At 35.9% G+C, this 16,231-nt stretch overlaps 2 protein-coding genes across 8 annotated transcripts in view; one reads left to right on the forward strand and one right to left on the reverse strand.

The window, feature by feature from the left end:
* Positions 1–9,041, forward strand: part of FAM229B (family with sequence similarity 229 member B) — an 11,805-nt gene extending 2,764 nt beyond the window's left edge. For 4 of the 7 annotated variants that reach the window (XM_031018179.2, XM_031018176.2, XM_031018174.2 and 1 more), the window contains exons 2-4: positions 5,432–5,591; positions 7,251–7,389; positions 8,816–9,041. In XM_031018179.2, coding sequence (XP_030874039.1) covers positions 7,265–7,389; positions 8,816–8,933 — 243 coding nt within the window. In that variant the 5' untranslated portion in view covers positions 5,432–5,591; positions 7,251–7,264 and the 3' untranslated portion in view covers positions 8,934–9,041. Of the gene's footprint in view, positions 1–5,431; positions 5,592–7,171; positions 7,390–8,815 lie in introns of those variants that run through there. The other 3 variants (XM_081828832.1, XM_031018175.2, XM_081828833.1) reach the window with 3 other exon arrangements.
* A 5,701-nt stretch (positions 9,042–14,742) lies between these two features.
* The window catches only part of LAMA4 (laminin subunit alpha 4), a 131,027-nt gene continuing 129,538 nt past the window's right edge, over positions 14,743–16,231 (reverse strand). The window contains exon 36 of the mRNA XM_081829365.1: positions 14,743–15,209. Within this exon, the coding sequence (XP_081685491.1) occupies positions 15,064–15,209 (146 nt within the window). The 3' untranslated portion in view covers positions 14,743–15,063. The remainder of the gene's footprint in view (positions 15,210–16,231) is intronic.

Here is a 16,231-nt window from a genome sequence, read left to right on the forward strand (position 1 = left end):
GGAATTGTGATGCCACCAGCTTTGCTTTTCTTTTTCAACATTCCTCTGGCTATTCAGGTTCTTTTCTGGTTCCATACAAATTTTAGGATTATTTGTTTCATTTCTTTGAAAAAAGTTGATAGTATTTTGATAGGGATTGCATTAAATGTGTAGATTGCTCTAGGTAACATTGACATTAGTAACTTCTTTCTGATGAACAGAGCTCAAACACAACCCAGCAGCCATCCTGAGTTGGGGAGACAGAACTGAAAATTCTGTGGGACCAAGGCAACTATAATTTTCAGAGCAGAATGCCAGAAAGGAGTGAGTGTATAGAGAAAGCTCTGGAGATCTTCAAGGAATTTCTCTGAGCCTTAAACTGAGTACTGATCAGTATATGCATGTGGGGAAACTACCCAAGACTGAGGAATGAACCACTGGGAAGAAGCAGGCAGAACAATTTTGGGGGTTCACACAAGGCTGGGACTAGTTTACATTCCCAGTATCTTTAGTGGAAAAGCCCTGTAATGTCTGGGGGTGTTGAATACAGTAAGGATATTGCCTTAGTAATGGAGAGAAATTAGCCATAGATGAATGGCTGTTCTGATCTAGCCTAGGAGAGCGTAAAATCAAGCCTCCAAAGGGCCAAGCTATTTCCAAGTAACTGTGTCCTAGATTAAAACTTGAAAGTGCTTAAAGGACTAAAAATAAAACCAGCATTCAACAATGAAAAATTCTGCCATTCGATGAAAAATTGCAAGATAGGTGAAGATGTAGAAAACACTCCATATGAGGTTAAAAAGAATCAGTAAAAGCAAACCAAGAAATGGCACAAATGAAGGAACTGGTAGACGAGGACATTAAAATAACATAAATATACTTCATATGTTCAAGAAGGCAGAAGGAAGCATGGAAAGATTAAGAAGAGACAAATATAAAAGACCCTAATCAGACATCTAGAGATAAAAAAGAATGCAATGTCTAAGATGAAAAGTACACTGGATGGAATTAAGAGCAGATTAGACATTGCAAACAGTAGAAACTATCCAAAATAGAACGAAAAGAGAATAAAAGAGGATAAGTGAGCTATGGGACAACTTCAAACAGCTTTATATACCATAATTGGAGTTCCAGAAGGAGGAAACAAAAACATACTTGAAGAGATCATGTCTGAAAAGTTTTCACATATGATAAAAACTATGAACCCACAGACCCAAGAAACTCAATGAAACTTTAGACACAGGAAACAGGAATAAAACCACACCAAGCATATTATAATCAAATTAATACCAGTGGCTAAGAAAAATATTAAAAGCACCCAGAGGAAAAAAGGACACACTACATGTAGAGGAACAAAGTTAAAAATAAAAGCAGACTTAGAAACAATGCAAATCAGAAAACTGGAGCAAAATCTTTAAGTACTTAAAAAAAGCCCTGCAAAACAAAATTGTTGACAGGATTTTATACTCAGCAAAAATATTGTTCAAAAATGGAGATGAAAAAGTGGAGATGAAGTAAAAACATACAAAACTGGAATGAATTGATTGCTAGTAGACTACAACTGTTAAATGAAAATCTTCATTCAGATAAAAGGAAAATGATGTTGGAGGGAAATCTGGACTTACTGAAGGGGACCAAGAACACTGAAAATGATAAATATGTGGGTAAATATAAAAAATGATAAATATGTGGGTAAATATAAATATGTGGGTAGATATAAAATTTTAAAATTTTCTTCAAAAACAGTTGCTTAAAGAGAAATTTATGTGTTGTGGGGTTTATAATATATGTAGAAGTAAAATGTATGATTAAATAATACAGGGTGGGAGAGGGGAAATGGTTCTTTTAGCGTGAGTTTCTTTCAGTGTAAGTTTCTTTTAGTGTATGTGAAATGGCATAATGTTATTTAAGGCAAACAGAAAAGTTAAAAATGTTTACTATAAACCTTAAAGTAACCAAAAAGAAAACATAAAGTTGTAGAGCAATAAGCCAATAATGAAGATAGAATAGATTCATGAAATATACTCAGTTGTTTCAAAAGAACAGAATAAGAAAAAAGGGAAAAAAGAACAGTGAAAATAGAATACAAATAGGAAGAGGGCATACAAATTCAGTTATATCTATCACATTAAATGTAGATAATTGAAACATGTTAATTAAAAGTCAGAGATCATCAGAGTAGATAAGAAAAAGCAAGACTCAACTCTACTGTTTATAAGAAAACCACACTGAATGTAAAGACCAAATAAGTTAAAAGTAAAAAGACAGGAAAAGATACATTATACTAACATTAATGAATAGAAAGTATCTATATAAATTTCAGACAAAGTAGATTTCAGGGCACAGAATATTACTAGAGATAAAGAAGGATAGTTTTTAATAATAAAGTTGTCAATTCATCAGGAGGACGTAGCACTACTAAATATTTATGTACCTAATATCAGAGCTTCAAATTATATGAAGCAAAAACTGGCAGAATAGAGAGACAGATACATTCATAATTATATTTGGAGATTTCAACATCCTTATTTCAATAATTGATAAAGAAGAATACAGGAAATCAGTAAGAATGCAGAAGACTTGAAGAACTTGTCAACCAAGTAATTCAATGATAGAACACTTCATTCAATGACAGCAGAATACATATTCTTTTCAAGAGTAGGTGGAACACTTACCAAGATAGTCCATATTCTGACCATAAGCAAATCTCAATAAATATAAAAGAATTATAGTTATATGAAGAATGTTCTCTGCCAGCAATGGAATCTAAGAAATCAGTAAAAGAGAACTAGCTAGAATAATTCCATATATTTGAAAACAAAATAACACAGTTCTAAATAACTCATAAGTCAAAGAAGAAACCAAGAGGGAAATGGAAATTTTTAACGGAAGGTAATGAAAATACAACATTTCAAAATTTGTGGAATGAATCTCAAGTAGTACTTTGATGGAAATTTATAGAATTAAATGCTTATTTCAAGAAGGTATGTCTCAAATCAATGATCTAGGCTTCCATTTTAAGATACTAGAAAAAGAGAAACAGATTAAGCCCAAAGTAAACAGAAAAAAAGCAAATACTAAAGATTGGAAAAGAAATCAAATAAAAAACAGAAAATTAACAGAGAAAAATCAATGAAACCTAATAAGCTTCCTGAAAGATTAAAATTCTTTTGTGAGCTCCCTTGCTCATAAAGTCTTTAACTTGGGTTCATGTTCCTGCTTGGTTTAGCCTCTACTTATTTCTCTGACCTTATTTTTTTATTTTCTCTACCATGGTTATGCTGGCCTTTCATATTTTCTGTTGTCTTCTCTACTGGCACATGATCTTTGCACATGCTATTTCCTCTGTTTGCCCCATCCTCAACTGTCTCGATGTTTTTACTTCCCACCCATTTTCACCTAGTTGATGTCTACTCGTTCTTTAGACTTAGGTTTGATATCCTAGTCTAGGGCATATACTACCCTACCTGTAAACTCTACTAGGATAGACACTGTGTTTGTTTTGCTCAATATTTTATCTTCAGCACTTAACATATGTCTGGCTCATGGTGGATTCTCAGCAAATATTTGTTGAAATGGGTAATAGATGGGTAATAGATCTATTGTCTTAGGATATGACAAGTTTGAGCATTGCTCCTTTCCTACATCTCATAAATCAATATTCTGAGGATTGAAAGATTATTATTACTCTCAGGTTTATGAGGATTAAGAGAGAGTATTTAGAGATTTCACCATCTCCAACAACCCCCACCCCCAACATCTATACTTCACATATTCATCCATTTCTCTGTGAAGTTCTGCTGGAGAGTTAAGTTCATTTTGTGATGTATTATTTCTCTAGTGCTAGAAAGTTTCATCATTAAGGCTACTGTTTGGTTTGTTTCATTGTACCACCCATACCAAAAAAAAGAAACTTGGTGCAGCTTGTGCCAAATACCTAGTTAAAAATCATAGTAAATTAGAGGAATTTATGAATATTTCACATGCAGATACTTCACTTTGTAGTTTAAAAATATATCAATGACTAAAAAGTGAAATCAATGCTTCAACACTCTGATTTCAAGAGTTATGCACAAAGATAAAATAATGTATGCTGGTGGAACTTTTGTATTTCAGACACTGGTTTTATTACATGTTAGATTTTTTTTATTCCTCAAAACAACTCTATGATATAGAAATTCATACCTTTTTTTCAGGTAGACTTTTAGTGATTTGCTCAAAGTCTCAGAATTAACATGCTGTTAAAATTCAAACCTAATTTTCATGTCAGAACCTACCATTTTTCCACATGCACCTCCACTAGAAAATGTAAACTATTAAAAATTTTTGCCATCCTAAGGATCAAATGTTTAGGTCCTAATGATACATTAGCTAACAATGGCTAGCAATTATTTCAGTTTGTCTAACTATGACACAGTCAGTTAAATGGTTTCTCTAAGCTAAAATTGTGATCAACTATTCACATATAGCACCCTAGTAAGAAAAAGAAGGTAGAGGTAAGATTTTGTCCATCAACTAAATTATGTAAAATGCCAACTTCCTGTAATGTAAATCATATAAAAACAGAACAGTGGGAGCTTAGAAAATGTGGGTAGTAAAAAAGATTTTCATTAAATGAAAAAAAATGCTTAATGTCATTTAATAGTTTGTCATCAACTATGAAAATTGAAAAAAAAGATTAGCTGAAGAGAAATGTTCTGGCTTAAGGGTTATACTTTAGTATTACATTCCGTGAGGTAAGCTATTGCTACAGAAGTTGGGAGAGGGAAGGCAGGGGAGGGAGTCCAGAAGATAAGTTTCATCTTGTTGCTGGGGCTATGAACTATGAGACATTTTATTCTTTAGCAGATAGGAACCTATGTGAAAGAATTCTGATGTCATAATTTTGGGGTGCCACTGGGACATTTGATAATCATTCCTTTGGCAAAGATGGTACAAACAGAGGAGAGCCTCAGGGTCCAGGGAACAGAACAGAGAAGACAGTACAAGATGTATTCTTGTTTTCTCAGTTGTCCTCATTTCTGTCACTTGGGGATTTCAAGGTTCTTGGGGAAATAGAAAAGAAGAGGTAGTCCAGGCATTAGGGAGAAGATGTAAAGAATCCCACACAGGAAGAGCCATAGAGAAATTTGTAAAGGTGCAGTTTGAGGCCTTTGGTGTGGGATGAGGACATAGTTAGATTGGATTAGTTTGTATTAATAGTTAAGGGAAAAACTGGAAGATAAAGATAATGAAGAAAATGGGATATAAAGTGAGAAGAATCTCATGATTTTGTACAGATTAGACTGTAGGCGTAGAATATAAGTAAATTCATTCATAGATTCAAATATTTCATATCATTGGAGAATAAGGCAGTGACAAGAATAAGACTGTCAAACAAACTTCAGAGATAATTCTTTGCTGAGTTTCAGCTTGCTGCTGGAGCTATGAATTGTGACATTTTATTCTTTAGCAGGTAGGAAACTATGTGAAAGAATCTTCTGATGTAATAATTTCTGGGTGTCACTGGAACATTTGATCATCATTCCTTTGGCAATTCCAGCCTTCTATGAAAGGTCAGTAGAAGCAGTTGATTTGTTCACCTCTACAGGAATCAGACTCAGCCTATTTTGGTAAGTCTATGCATCCTTGATCGAATTAGCCAGAACTTAATATCTATGTAAATTAGATAGTTATACTAATCCATAGATTTTACTGTAGTTCTACTAACTTGTCATTGAGCATACTACTTTTTTCCTTGATAAAGGAAGCACAGTCTATAAAAACCATTATATATAATATTCAAATTCCTAAACTTTAATAATTTAGTTTTATTATTACCACAACAGACACTTACTTATTAGGCATAGAATACTGTTCTAGGCATAAAAAACAGTTATAAGACGTATTTCATTTTTCCTGTCTTTTGAACACATATAAATTTATACAAAAGTTGTTAATTACTGTGTGCCAGCCACTGTTCTAGGTATTAAGGATTCAGTGAGTGGTGACAAAGATAGGCATGAAATGGAGGCAGGAGGGACAATGATTAAGTAAAAACATTTACAAAAAATTAGGGCGCTGGTTCTCAACAGGGCATGATTTCTTCCCCTTCTCCACCAGGGAACATTTGGCAATGTCTGGAGACATTTTTGATTGTCACAGCTTTGGGGGAGGGGTGCTATTGGTGTGCAGTGGGTGGACGCCTTGATGCTACAAAACATCCTACAAAGCACAGGCCAACTTCTCTCCCCAACAAAAAGCTATCTGGCCCCAGATGTGCATGGTGTCACAGTTGAGGAATCCTGAATTAGAGTGATAACTGTTACAAAGCCAAAATAGAGAGTGCTATGAAAACTTCTATAATGGAGTGGTTATGGATGGCTTCTCTGAGAAAGTGAAATGTAAATTCAGACTTAATGAATGAGTTGGTCCTAGCAAGTAAGGAGTGGGGAGCAGTGGGGTGGGGAAGATTTCCAAGTAGAGGCAATAGTAGGCAGTAAAGAGCTTATTTTATATAGTTGTGTGTGTGTATGTGTATCATACTTATATCTGACATATACATTATGTTATGTGTGTGTTTGTGTACCCAGTAGCATCTGCCGGGTACTAATAGTTAACGTTTATTGAGCACTAACTATGTGTTAGGCACTGCATTTTACATGTATTACCTAATTTAATCCACACTATTACCCTGGAAAGAGATACTATTATTTCCGATTTATCCTTGAGAAACATGCTTGGTTAAGTACCTTGCTTAGGATTACATAGTCTGTCCAACTCTTCCACTTTCTTAACTAATGTGCTGTAAATATACAGAGGCGGGGGGATGAATGATCATCAGGAACAGGATTAATGGAACCTATCATGGAGGACGTGAGGCTCGGCTCTACTTATAAGGAAGAGAAGGGCTTGACAGAGAGGCAGTGGGGAGTGGAAGTAGGAGCTCAAGCTTGTTTATTGTTAACACTCATTTCAAGCAAGCTGGGTTTTTTTCACATAGCAGAAATAGACTTCAGTAATGTTAACCATAGGGCACAGTTTACTTCTACCATCTAATGGCTGTTTTATATTTGTTGCTAGATTCAAATTGTATGTAAAGGGGAGTTGTGTAATATAGCATTTATATGCTTCTATAGATATTTTGAAATGTAATTTCTATATGTTTCTATATATCTGTAGATATATAGAAAGTTTCTATGTATCTATGACAAAATAATAACATTAAAGACTCCAAAGAACTTTTTGAAGACAACTCAGCCCTATGCCATTATTTTAACTTTCTAATCTAGGTTTTCAGTGAATTATGCCTTTTCGGTGTGGGACCCAGCCAAGGAGGTTTCCAGTGGAAGGAGGAGATTCTTCAACTGGGCTGGAATCCGGGCTGAGCTCCAGTGCTGCCTGTCATGGGAAAGAGATGTCACCAACTAGGTAAGGTCTGCTCATCCTGATGACTGAGGAAATGCATAATGGCTATTATCAATATAAGCTTTAGTTGCTGTTCAATATTAGCAAGAAAAAAGTCCAGGACCATTAAATTAATATTAACAAACATTCCTTATGAAATTAGTATTAACAGATTACAGGTTTTCTTAGCGCAGTCTGTTTTTGGTACCTCTGTTAAGTCTCAGCGATAGACCAATTCTTTTTTTGGTAAATTTTTAGCTAGATTTTTGTTATTGTTGTTGTTGATAGTTACAAGAAAGATAGCATTCATTTAAACAAGCAAATCTTTAGGGCTACTATATGCTAGGCATAAGGCTACAAATACGAAGAAGACCCCAACCTCAGATTTAGTGTCACTTTGGCTTTGATTTGACTTTTAGCAGAAAGATAGTAATATAGAGTATGGATATTTTATAAAACAAAATCATTTTCTGCAAATTGAAGAAAACTATGAAGAATAGGATTTGTTCCACTTTTCTGCTGCTTACCATAGCAAAACATCAAATACTACATTGTTATATTTCTCATGGCTTAGAAATTTTTAGAACACAGATTTGAGCTTAATAAGGCAGGTACTTTAAAAATCAGAGTTATTCAAGGATGCAGTACTATTTTGGGAAGTACTAAGCACTTGTCTTTAGAAATGTCTGAGGTTAGGTGATTATCTGGTGGGAATGTTGGAACAGAAATTCAAGCACTAGAGATATTTTTGGACTAGATGCCATTTAAAGATTCTTTTATTTTATTTTTTTAAAGATTTTATTTATTTATTTGACAGAGAGAGACACAGCGAGAGAGGGAACACAAGCAGGGGGAGTGGGATAGAGAGAAGCAGGCTTCCCGCAGAGCAGGGAGCCTGATGTGGGGCTCGATCCCAGGACCCTGGGACCATGACCTGAGCCAAAGGCAGACGCTTAATGACTGAGCCACCTAGGCCCCCCTAAAGATTCTTTTAAACCTGAGCTTCAATCAACATTTGAATAGTGTATGGAATAGCATGTTCAGTTTTATATTTTTCCACAAATATTCTAGTTTTTAGATCACTCAATTGAAGTGATTTTAAGGTGCCTATATGCATAAATTGCCATAGTATTATCACTATGTTTACAACAATGCACTCCCCCCCCACCTTTTTTTTGCCATTTAGCAATCACTGCATACCTTTCAAAATGATCCTCCAGAGGGTTATTTTATATTTATAAATTTCCTGTGACTAAGTGTATGGCAACAACCACAATTTCTTTGCAACATAAGTCTAAAATGTCTGGCTCATCAGTGCCACTGTGTTATAATTATATTGTGACATTCAAAGCTTTCAAAATGATTTAAAACAGTTGATATGCAAACTTTGCTGCTCTGAAAAAATTTCCTATTTAGTATCAAACCACATGTCATTTGCTCTTTTATTCAGGCAACTCCGAAGATGCCCTGGAAGTCATTGCCTGACAATAACTGATGTTCCTATCACTGTCTATGCAACAATGCGAAAGTCACCTGCACAAAGCAGCAAGGAAATGCATCCTAAATAGCATCATTAAGCCTTTTGTAGAGGTTTGACTAGGTCAAGGGTAATGGGCCAGTATCATCTTATGATCTGATAAACAAATAAAAGTGGTGGCACCTTTGGATGATGACAATAGTGGAAGTATTTTCTTTTACTAGGAAAAGACAAAATGTCTTATAAAATTTGTAGTGATAAGCCATCAGTTATGTTTGATAGATAAGATAGAATAATATTTCACAATTAGAAAGTACTTTAGAAATCATTTTGCTCACAGTGGATCATTAATATCAATAATTCAAGATGAAGGTTAATCCACCTTGATTATCAATCATGAAGGGCCTAGTCTAAATAATTAATGTGTTTTAGGCTGGTTTCCTTTGTTTATGTTCGGGTTGCCACTTAGCTGAATCCTTTCACTTGAATACCCTAAGCCAGTTTCTGGCTTGATATCTTTTTTTTTTTTTTAAGATTTTATTTATTTATTTGACAGAGAGAGAGATCATGTGAAAGAGAGAGCACAAGCAGGGGGAATGGCAGGTAGAGGAAGAGGGAGAAGCAGGCTCCTCGCTGAGCAAGGAGCCCAATGTGGGGCTCAATCCCAAGACCCTGGGATCATGACCTAAGCCGAAGGCAGACGCTTAACCAAACTGAGCCACAGGAGTCCCAATAAATTGTAAACTTTAGAATTATCTCTAAAAGCAAATAATAACAGAGAGTTAATACCCAATAGTGGAGATAAAATGGAATAAATATCACTCAATCCTAAAGAAGCCAGAAAAAGGGGAAAAAGGAAACAAAGATAATGAATTTAAGCCAAATTATATTGATATTTACATTAATTACAAAAAGTCTAAATACTTCAATGAATAGGCAGAGATACTCAGATTGGCTAGAAAAGAAGATGCTATCTACTTGAACTTACTTTAAATACTAAGAGACACATAAATTAAAAATATAAAAGGTAAAATAGATATACCATGTAAACATTAATCAAAAGAAAGTTGGAATAGCCTATATTAATAATAGACAAGACAATTTTAGAACAAAGAATACTACCAGGGATAAAGAAAGGCATTTCATAATGTTAAAATGGTCATAACAATTTTAAGTGTTTATGCAGAGCTTCAAAGTATATGAATCAAAAACTGATGAAATTGAAAAGAAAACAACTCCACATTTTATAGTTGGAGATTTCAACATCTTTCAACAACTGGTAGAAGAACGATAGTATGGCAGAAACTGTATATTCTTTTCGAGTACACATGGAAAACTCACCAAGAATGACCACATTGTAGGCAATGAGACAAGTCTCAATAAATTGAAAAATAGGCAAAATATACAGAGTATGCAAGTATATTCCACAGGAGAATTAAGTTAGAAATCAAAGAAAAATATCCAGAGAATCTCCAAATATTGGGATACTTAAATGACAGGTTTTCAAATAACCCATGAATAAAGAAGAAATGGCAGGAGAAATTAGAAGAGTATTTTGAGCTGAATGAAAATGGAAACACAACATATCAAAATGGATGGTGTATAGATGAATAGTGCTTAGAAAACATCAAATTCTTTCATTAGAAAAGAAGAAACATCTCAAGCGAATGATCTAAGCTTTTACCTTAAGAAAGCAGAAAAGATGGGCAAACGAAACCCAAAAGAGGCAGTAAGAAAGACCAGAGATCAATAAAATAAAAATAAATAATAGAGAACAGTCAATGAAACCAAAAGCTGGTACTTCAAAAAGATCAATAAAATTGATAAGCCTCAACAGAATTATCAGGAAAAAAAGAAGACAGAAACTACTGATATCAGGAATGAGAGTAGAGACATTGCTGTAGATCATAAAGACATATTAAAAGGATAAACCAATAAGTTTTTTACCAGTATGAATTCTTTACTCTTCTAAAGCCTCTGCCTTGAGTAAATGCCTTCCTACATTGCTTACATTGCAGATATGGGCTTTATGTAAGGGAATATAAACAGGTTTGGGAGCATCATGCTTTCATAACCTTCCTCCAGGTTGACATCAGCTCATTAATCATTCATCTTTGGAGGTTATCATTGTAAAACATATTTTGTTGAGGTGGCCGATTTAGCTCACTGTAAATGGTTTGGCTAGCTTGGTGAGGCACTCAGTGTTGAGCGGCCACCATTACTATACTTCAGGAGCTCCTTGAGGGATTCAGTTGCTGCTTCTGGCTGGTCATATCATGCTAACTTCCTCTTACGTGTGCTTTTCTGTCCCACGCTTTGGCAGATGATAACAGGCTTTCATTCCTCAATCTCATCTACCTTCCACCCCACCCCCCACCCGCCACCTGAGCCATTCTGCCCCCTACCAGTGTCTTCTGGGGATGATGTCCTCTGGTGTTGTGAAATTTAAAAACTGAGTGGCCTTATCCATGTAGCCAACCTTCTCCCCTACTTTTCAGGACTTGAAAGGTTACCAAAGATCTGAGGGAGTGCGTCTTGTCTCTCTGGTGGGCTGTTCCATTTTTTCCCTCATCTACTCCCTACATCGTCAGCAATCAGAGATCCCTGGGGCTCAGGGGATCCCAAGTGGAGAGTCAATACCAGATTTTTTTTCCCCTCAAGAGTCCTAGGCACTTTACAAGTGATTGCACTGGGAGGTAAGGTGAGGGGTAACTTTTATGGAAATCCTGCTTTCCTGAAATTCACTCAACAAATATGTATTGAGCATAAACCTAGGTGTCAAGTGCTATTCCATTGCTCTTACAACATATCAGTGAATAACATAGACAGTTTCATGGAGTTTACATTCTGGATGGTGCCTCATTTTGTTGCCCTTCTAGTCTCTTTACATAGACTGTGTGTGTGTGTGGGGGGGGCATATTGGGGGATTTTTGTGTTATATTGCTGGTTATGCTACAATGATTTCTCGGAGTCACTCCTAAAGGAGAAGGGATTGACTCCACACTTCAGATGTGATGTATTTACTGTTTTATGGCCCCAGTTATGGGCTGTAGTCACAGATTTAAGGAAATAGAAAAGACTCTACTTGACACCCTATACTACCATGTTGCATACAAGGATGTGGGGGCCCAGAGAACAAATAGATCTGAGTATCTTCTGAAATACATTCCCTCCCTACAAACTCCAGGCTGAGAATTGAGGTGGTTAGACAACAGGCAGGTAGATGTATTATACTACATCTACAGAATGGGAAATGCTAAGTTCTTTTTCTTTCCTTTTTTTAAAAGCGTGTGTTTATAAATGTGTGTGGTAAACACTTAAAACCATACTTTCGGATAGTTTTATTTTGGCTTCAACTTCTACTGCTAAGTGCTTGATTCTTTTTACGTTTCCCAATTCAGAATTTTAAGAGAAAATATCTGATTGTTTGAATTCATCTTTTCACACCACCAGATAATGGGATATTGCTTCACTGGGAAGCTATAGTACAGTCTTCTTATCCAATCAGCTGTAGTCATGACAGGAGAAGGCAGGACACAGGCCTAAATAGGGCTCCTCCCTCGAACTGGGGCTATGGGAGGCCTCTTCATTTTGAAAGGGCTCTTGAACTGGCAGGGAACAAAACAAAAATTTGTCAAAATTACTATGAGCACCAACCCATATTTCTCTATATGAAATCCTGATATACTATGTTTAACTAAAAGAAAAAAAATATGACTTTTTTTTTTCTCCCTAGACAGAAGCTGGAAGAAGATGGAGTCCCATCTAAGAGCTGAATCAGGCTCTTAAGAATGGCAAATTCAAAGTTTCAGGTCATCTTGTGGTGGTCAGGAGGTATATGGGTCAGTAGCTTCAGTTGATTCTCATTTGTCAAGTATAAGAGTGTGAAATACTAACTCTGCAAAGTGGCTTTGTAAATTGTGGAGAAGGTAGAAGAATTTTTGTGTTTTCAGTCTATATATGTGTGTCCATGTGCATGCCTGCTGGAACTACTGTGTAGGTCCAGACAGGGTCTGCAGCTGGGCTGGTTTTGTTTACTTTGTGCTATTGCTGAGAATGAGGAACTAGGTGGCCCTCTAGGATGCTTCTGAAAAATCTTTTGGAAAAGAAAATGGTAGGGTGTTTCAGAACCACTTCTTCCTGTTTGGGTCTGATGGAATATTATGACGGTGCAGTGTGTTTTGAGCATTGTTTCAGTCTGTACTTGTTAAGGCTCTAGACTTTTGGATTCAGAGTTTTTAGTTTAGATGTCACATATGGTTCTTAGAAGGTTTAGTTTGGTCAGCCTCGTATTGTGGTTGCTATTGCTTTAATTTAATTAGTTGCCAGCTGAAACTCAGGCCATTCTGAACCCCCCAAATTTCACATTTCCAGCTTCTGTTGGAAATTCTGGTCCTTTAAGACTTGTGTTCTTTCATGTGAGAGTTAGCTGACTTGAGCGCCTGCTGGCTTTCTAGATAAGCCTGGCAAGGGCCCTCTTGATTTTGTCAGTCAGACCCTACCAGCTTTACTCCTTTATGGTAACTCACTGGCTCTATAGGCATTTGGGTATGTGACTCCAGCTTTAGAGAACAGCTGATAGCTGGCAGACAGGTCTGTGGATGCAGGAAGCAAGGGGATAATCATGCTGCCTCTCATTTTGAAACCTGGCTCTTTGGCCTAGCTGAATGACAGCCGACAATATATCCCTAACTTTTCTAAGTCTCAGGTTTCACATCTGCGAATGCCACCTCATAGGATTAATGTGATGATCAAATCAGCTTTAGCTTATCATGGAGTTTGGCATGCAGTAACTCCTCTATGAATTGATATTAGCTATTTTCATTGATATCTTCAACTTTATTATTAATGTACCTGAGACTAGAGGGTAGCAGGGGAATATATGTAGATATATATGTATATCTATCTATCTTATATAATAATTTACATGTATATTTTCCCCAAGGTCAGATTATTTTATTCCCTTAGTAATTCCTCAAAATATTTTATGCCCCCTTCCCTTGCCCCTAAAAGTTATTCCTTTTACATACCTTTATTCCTATTGCTGTGAGGGCCTATTTTCTCTCATTCTGTCTTCAATGTTGATTATCTTTTCATGTATAATTCTTTTATTTCAGTTTCTGTATTTTAAAATCACACCAGCTATTCAAGCCTATTTTTTCTAGACTATGAATATAGACACCTAAGAAAATCATGAAATTAGAAAATACTAGTTGTATGTGGGGAAAAATCTTTTAATAAAAGGACTTTTATACTTTTAAATAGCATTTTATGATTATGTCCTATTTTCTTTGCTGTAATGTCCTTTATGATTCCTATAGAACACCCAGTAATATCTTACAGGAGATTCCCCCTCGTGCTGTTTTATTTTTCTTTTATTTATTTATTTAAAAGATTTTATTTATTTATTTGAGAGAGAGAATGAGAGAGAGAGAGAGAGAGCATGAGAGGGGGAGTGTCAGAGGGAGAAGCAGACTCCCTGCCGAGCAGGGAGCCCGATGTGGGACTTGATCCTGGGACTCCAGGATCATGACCTGAGCCGAAGGCAGTCGCTTAACCAACTGAGCCACCCAGGTGCCCCTTATTTTTCTTTTAAAGAAATAAGGGAAAAAAGTGGTTTAACTCATTTTTTCTTCTCTAGAAAAAATTAAATTATGCTTCCATTTTTCTAATAATTTGTTAGAAATTTATTAAACCTTATAACTGCAATAAACCTAAAATATTCTTATTATACTGATAGATCAAACAAAAGTACTAAAAGCAAGCCTGCCATCTAATTCTAGATTTTATGTAAATTCGTAAATGTTTTCAGGATAAAGAAAAGTATACCTCAGATATTTTGGCGTAATTCAATTCAAAGTATCGTCCCTCAAAGAAAGATTAACCTGAGAATCTAACCATACTTAAAAATGTGCGCCAGTGTTTATTTAGAATCCCTTCTATTTCGTTAGAAACAGGAACAGTAATTTCACCAGCAGGAAATAATACAATGCAAGTAAGTGTGACGCTCCTTTGACTGTTGTTCACTGCAGACATTTTGGATCCAAGGTAAGAATCCAAATGAGAAATAATAACGATCCATTCCCTGATGATTCATTTAAGTCCTGCTCAACTAGATGAAGGCTCCCACTGGGACGAAAAGTGGCTGTTCCTCCTGGCTGGCTTTGTGTTTCTTTCAGTGCTCTAAAGAACTTTGTACGGGGGCAGCTTTGCTCTGGGTGTCAGGCTGCAGGACAAGAGGTGATGCTCACAGCGCCGCTGACCAGGGCTGCTTTGCTGAAGCTCACAGGGCGCCCGTCAATCACAAAGTGACGGATGCAGCCTGTGAAGGGTCTGCCGGGGGCCAAGCGTGGTGTCAGTAGAGACTCTGGAAAAAGAGAGAAATGAAAACAAAGATTGCAGGTGAGCCCTTCCAAGCCCAAATGTCACTCTGGCACAAATACACGTAACAACTGCTCACATCATCAAGATGATTTACATGTCAAAAATGGAATATCGTGATAATTTACTCATTTTCTCAGGAACTTTATCTGCCTTTGAAGTAATGTGAACATGTGGTAATTTTAAAGTTTTGCCATGTTTTCCATGATCAAAGTTCTGAGTGTATTTCAGCTATCTTCCAGGGCTGAAATTTCCCACTTAATATAAAAATTCAATAGTGAATTTTCAGGATCTACCTATGCTTATGCTTTTTAGAGTTGTCTGGGTCTCACTTATTTTGTGTGATTTACTGAGAAAAGGGGAAGGAATTTTAGCTTCTACACTATTTTTAGACTTGGTTAATGTTTCTGTTTAATTTGTATCATTACCCTTCACCCTTAAGCCTCCACATTTTTGCCAAGCTCATAAAATATAATGAGAAAATAATGAATTCACATAAGCTAAATTTTAATTTTTCTGAGCTCAGGGTTTAAGAACTATAAATAGGATAATGATAACTAGTCTAGGCTTTGTATGTCGTATGCCAGGGGAACTTTCTCCCCTTGTCTTAATTAGAGATCTAGAAGAAGCCTTATGCTTATTAATTGTACATATACAATTAAATGTGTTGGATGACAGAAGCAATATAATTTAAAGCAATTTAGAGAGCTTAGAAATATCCTGGAATTAAAATCCATTTAGACAAAGCTTATTATTATGTACAAACAGCTATGTGAGCAGTAGCAGATAAAAGATGGAGAACAGTTAGAAATCACTAACTCAGGGAGGAACATAAAACAGAACAGCAAATTAAATATCATCAAGCAGCTGTAATAAGTTTTCTAAGCAGTGTAGATTAAGACTATGCGGAAGCTTTGTACTGAAAATAAATCACGGAAATCGCATTTCATATTTAGAATGATAATTATGAAGTGTTAGATTTGGAAGGGGCTGAGAGATCACTTCCCT

This window comes from Leptonychotes weddellii, chromosome 8 (assembly GCF_054177405.1).
Source record: "Leptonychotes weddellii isolate Sample4059 chromosome 8, ASM5417740v2, whole genome shotgun sequence".
Taxonomy (NCBI): domain Eukaryota; kingdom Metazoa; phylum Chordata; class Mammalia; order Carnivora; family Phocidae; genus Leptonychotes; species Leptonychotes weddellii.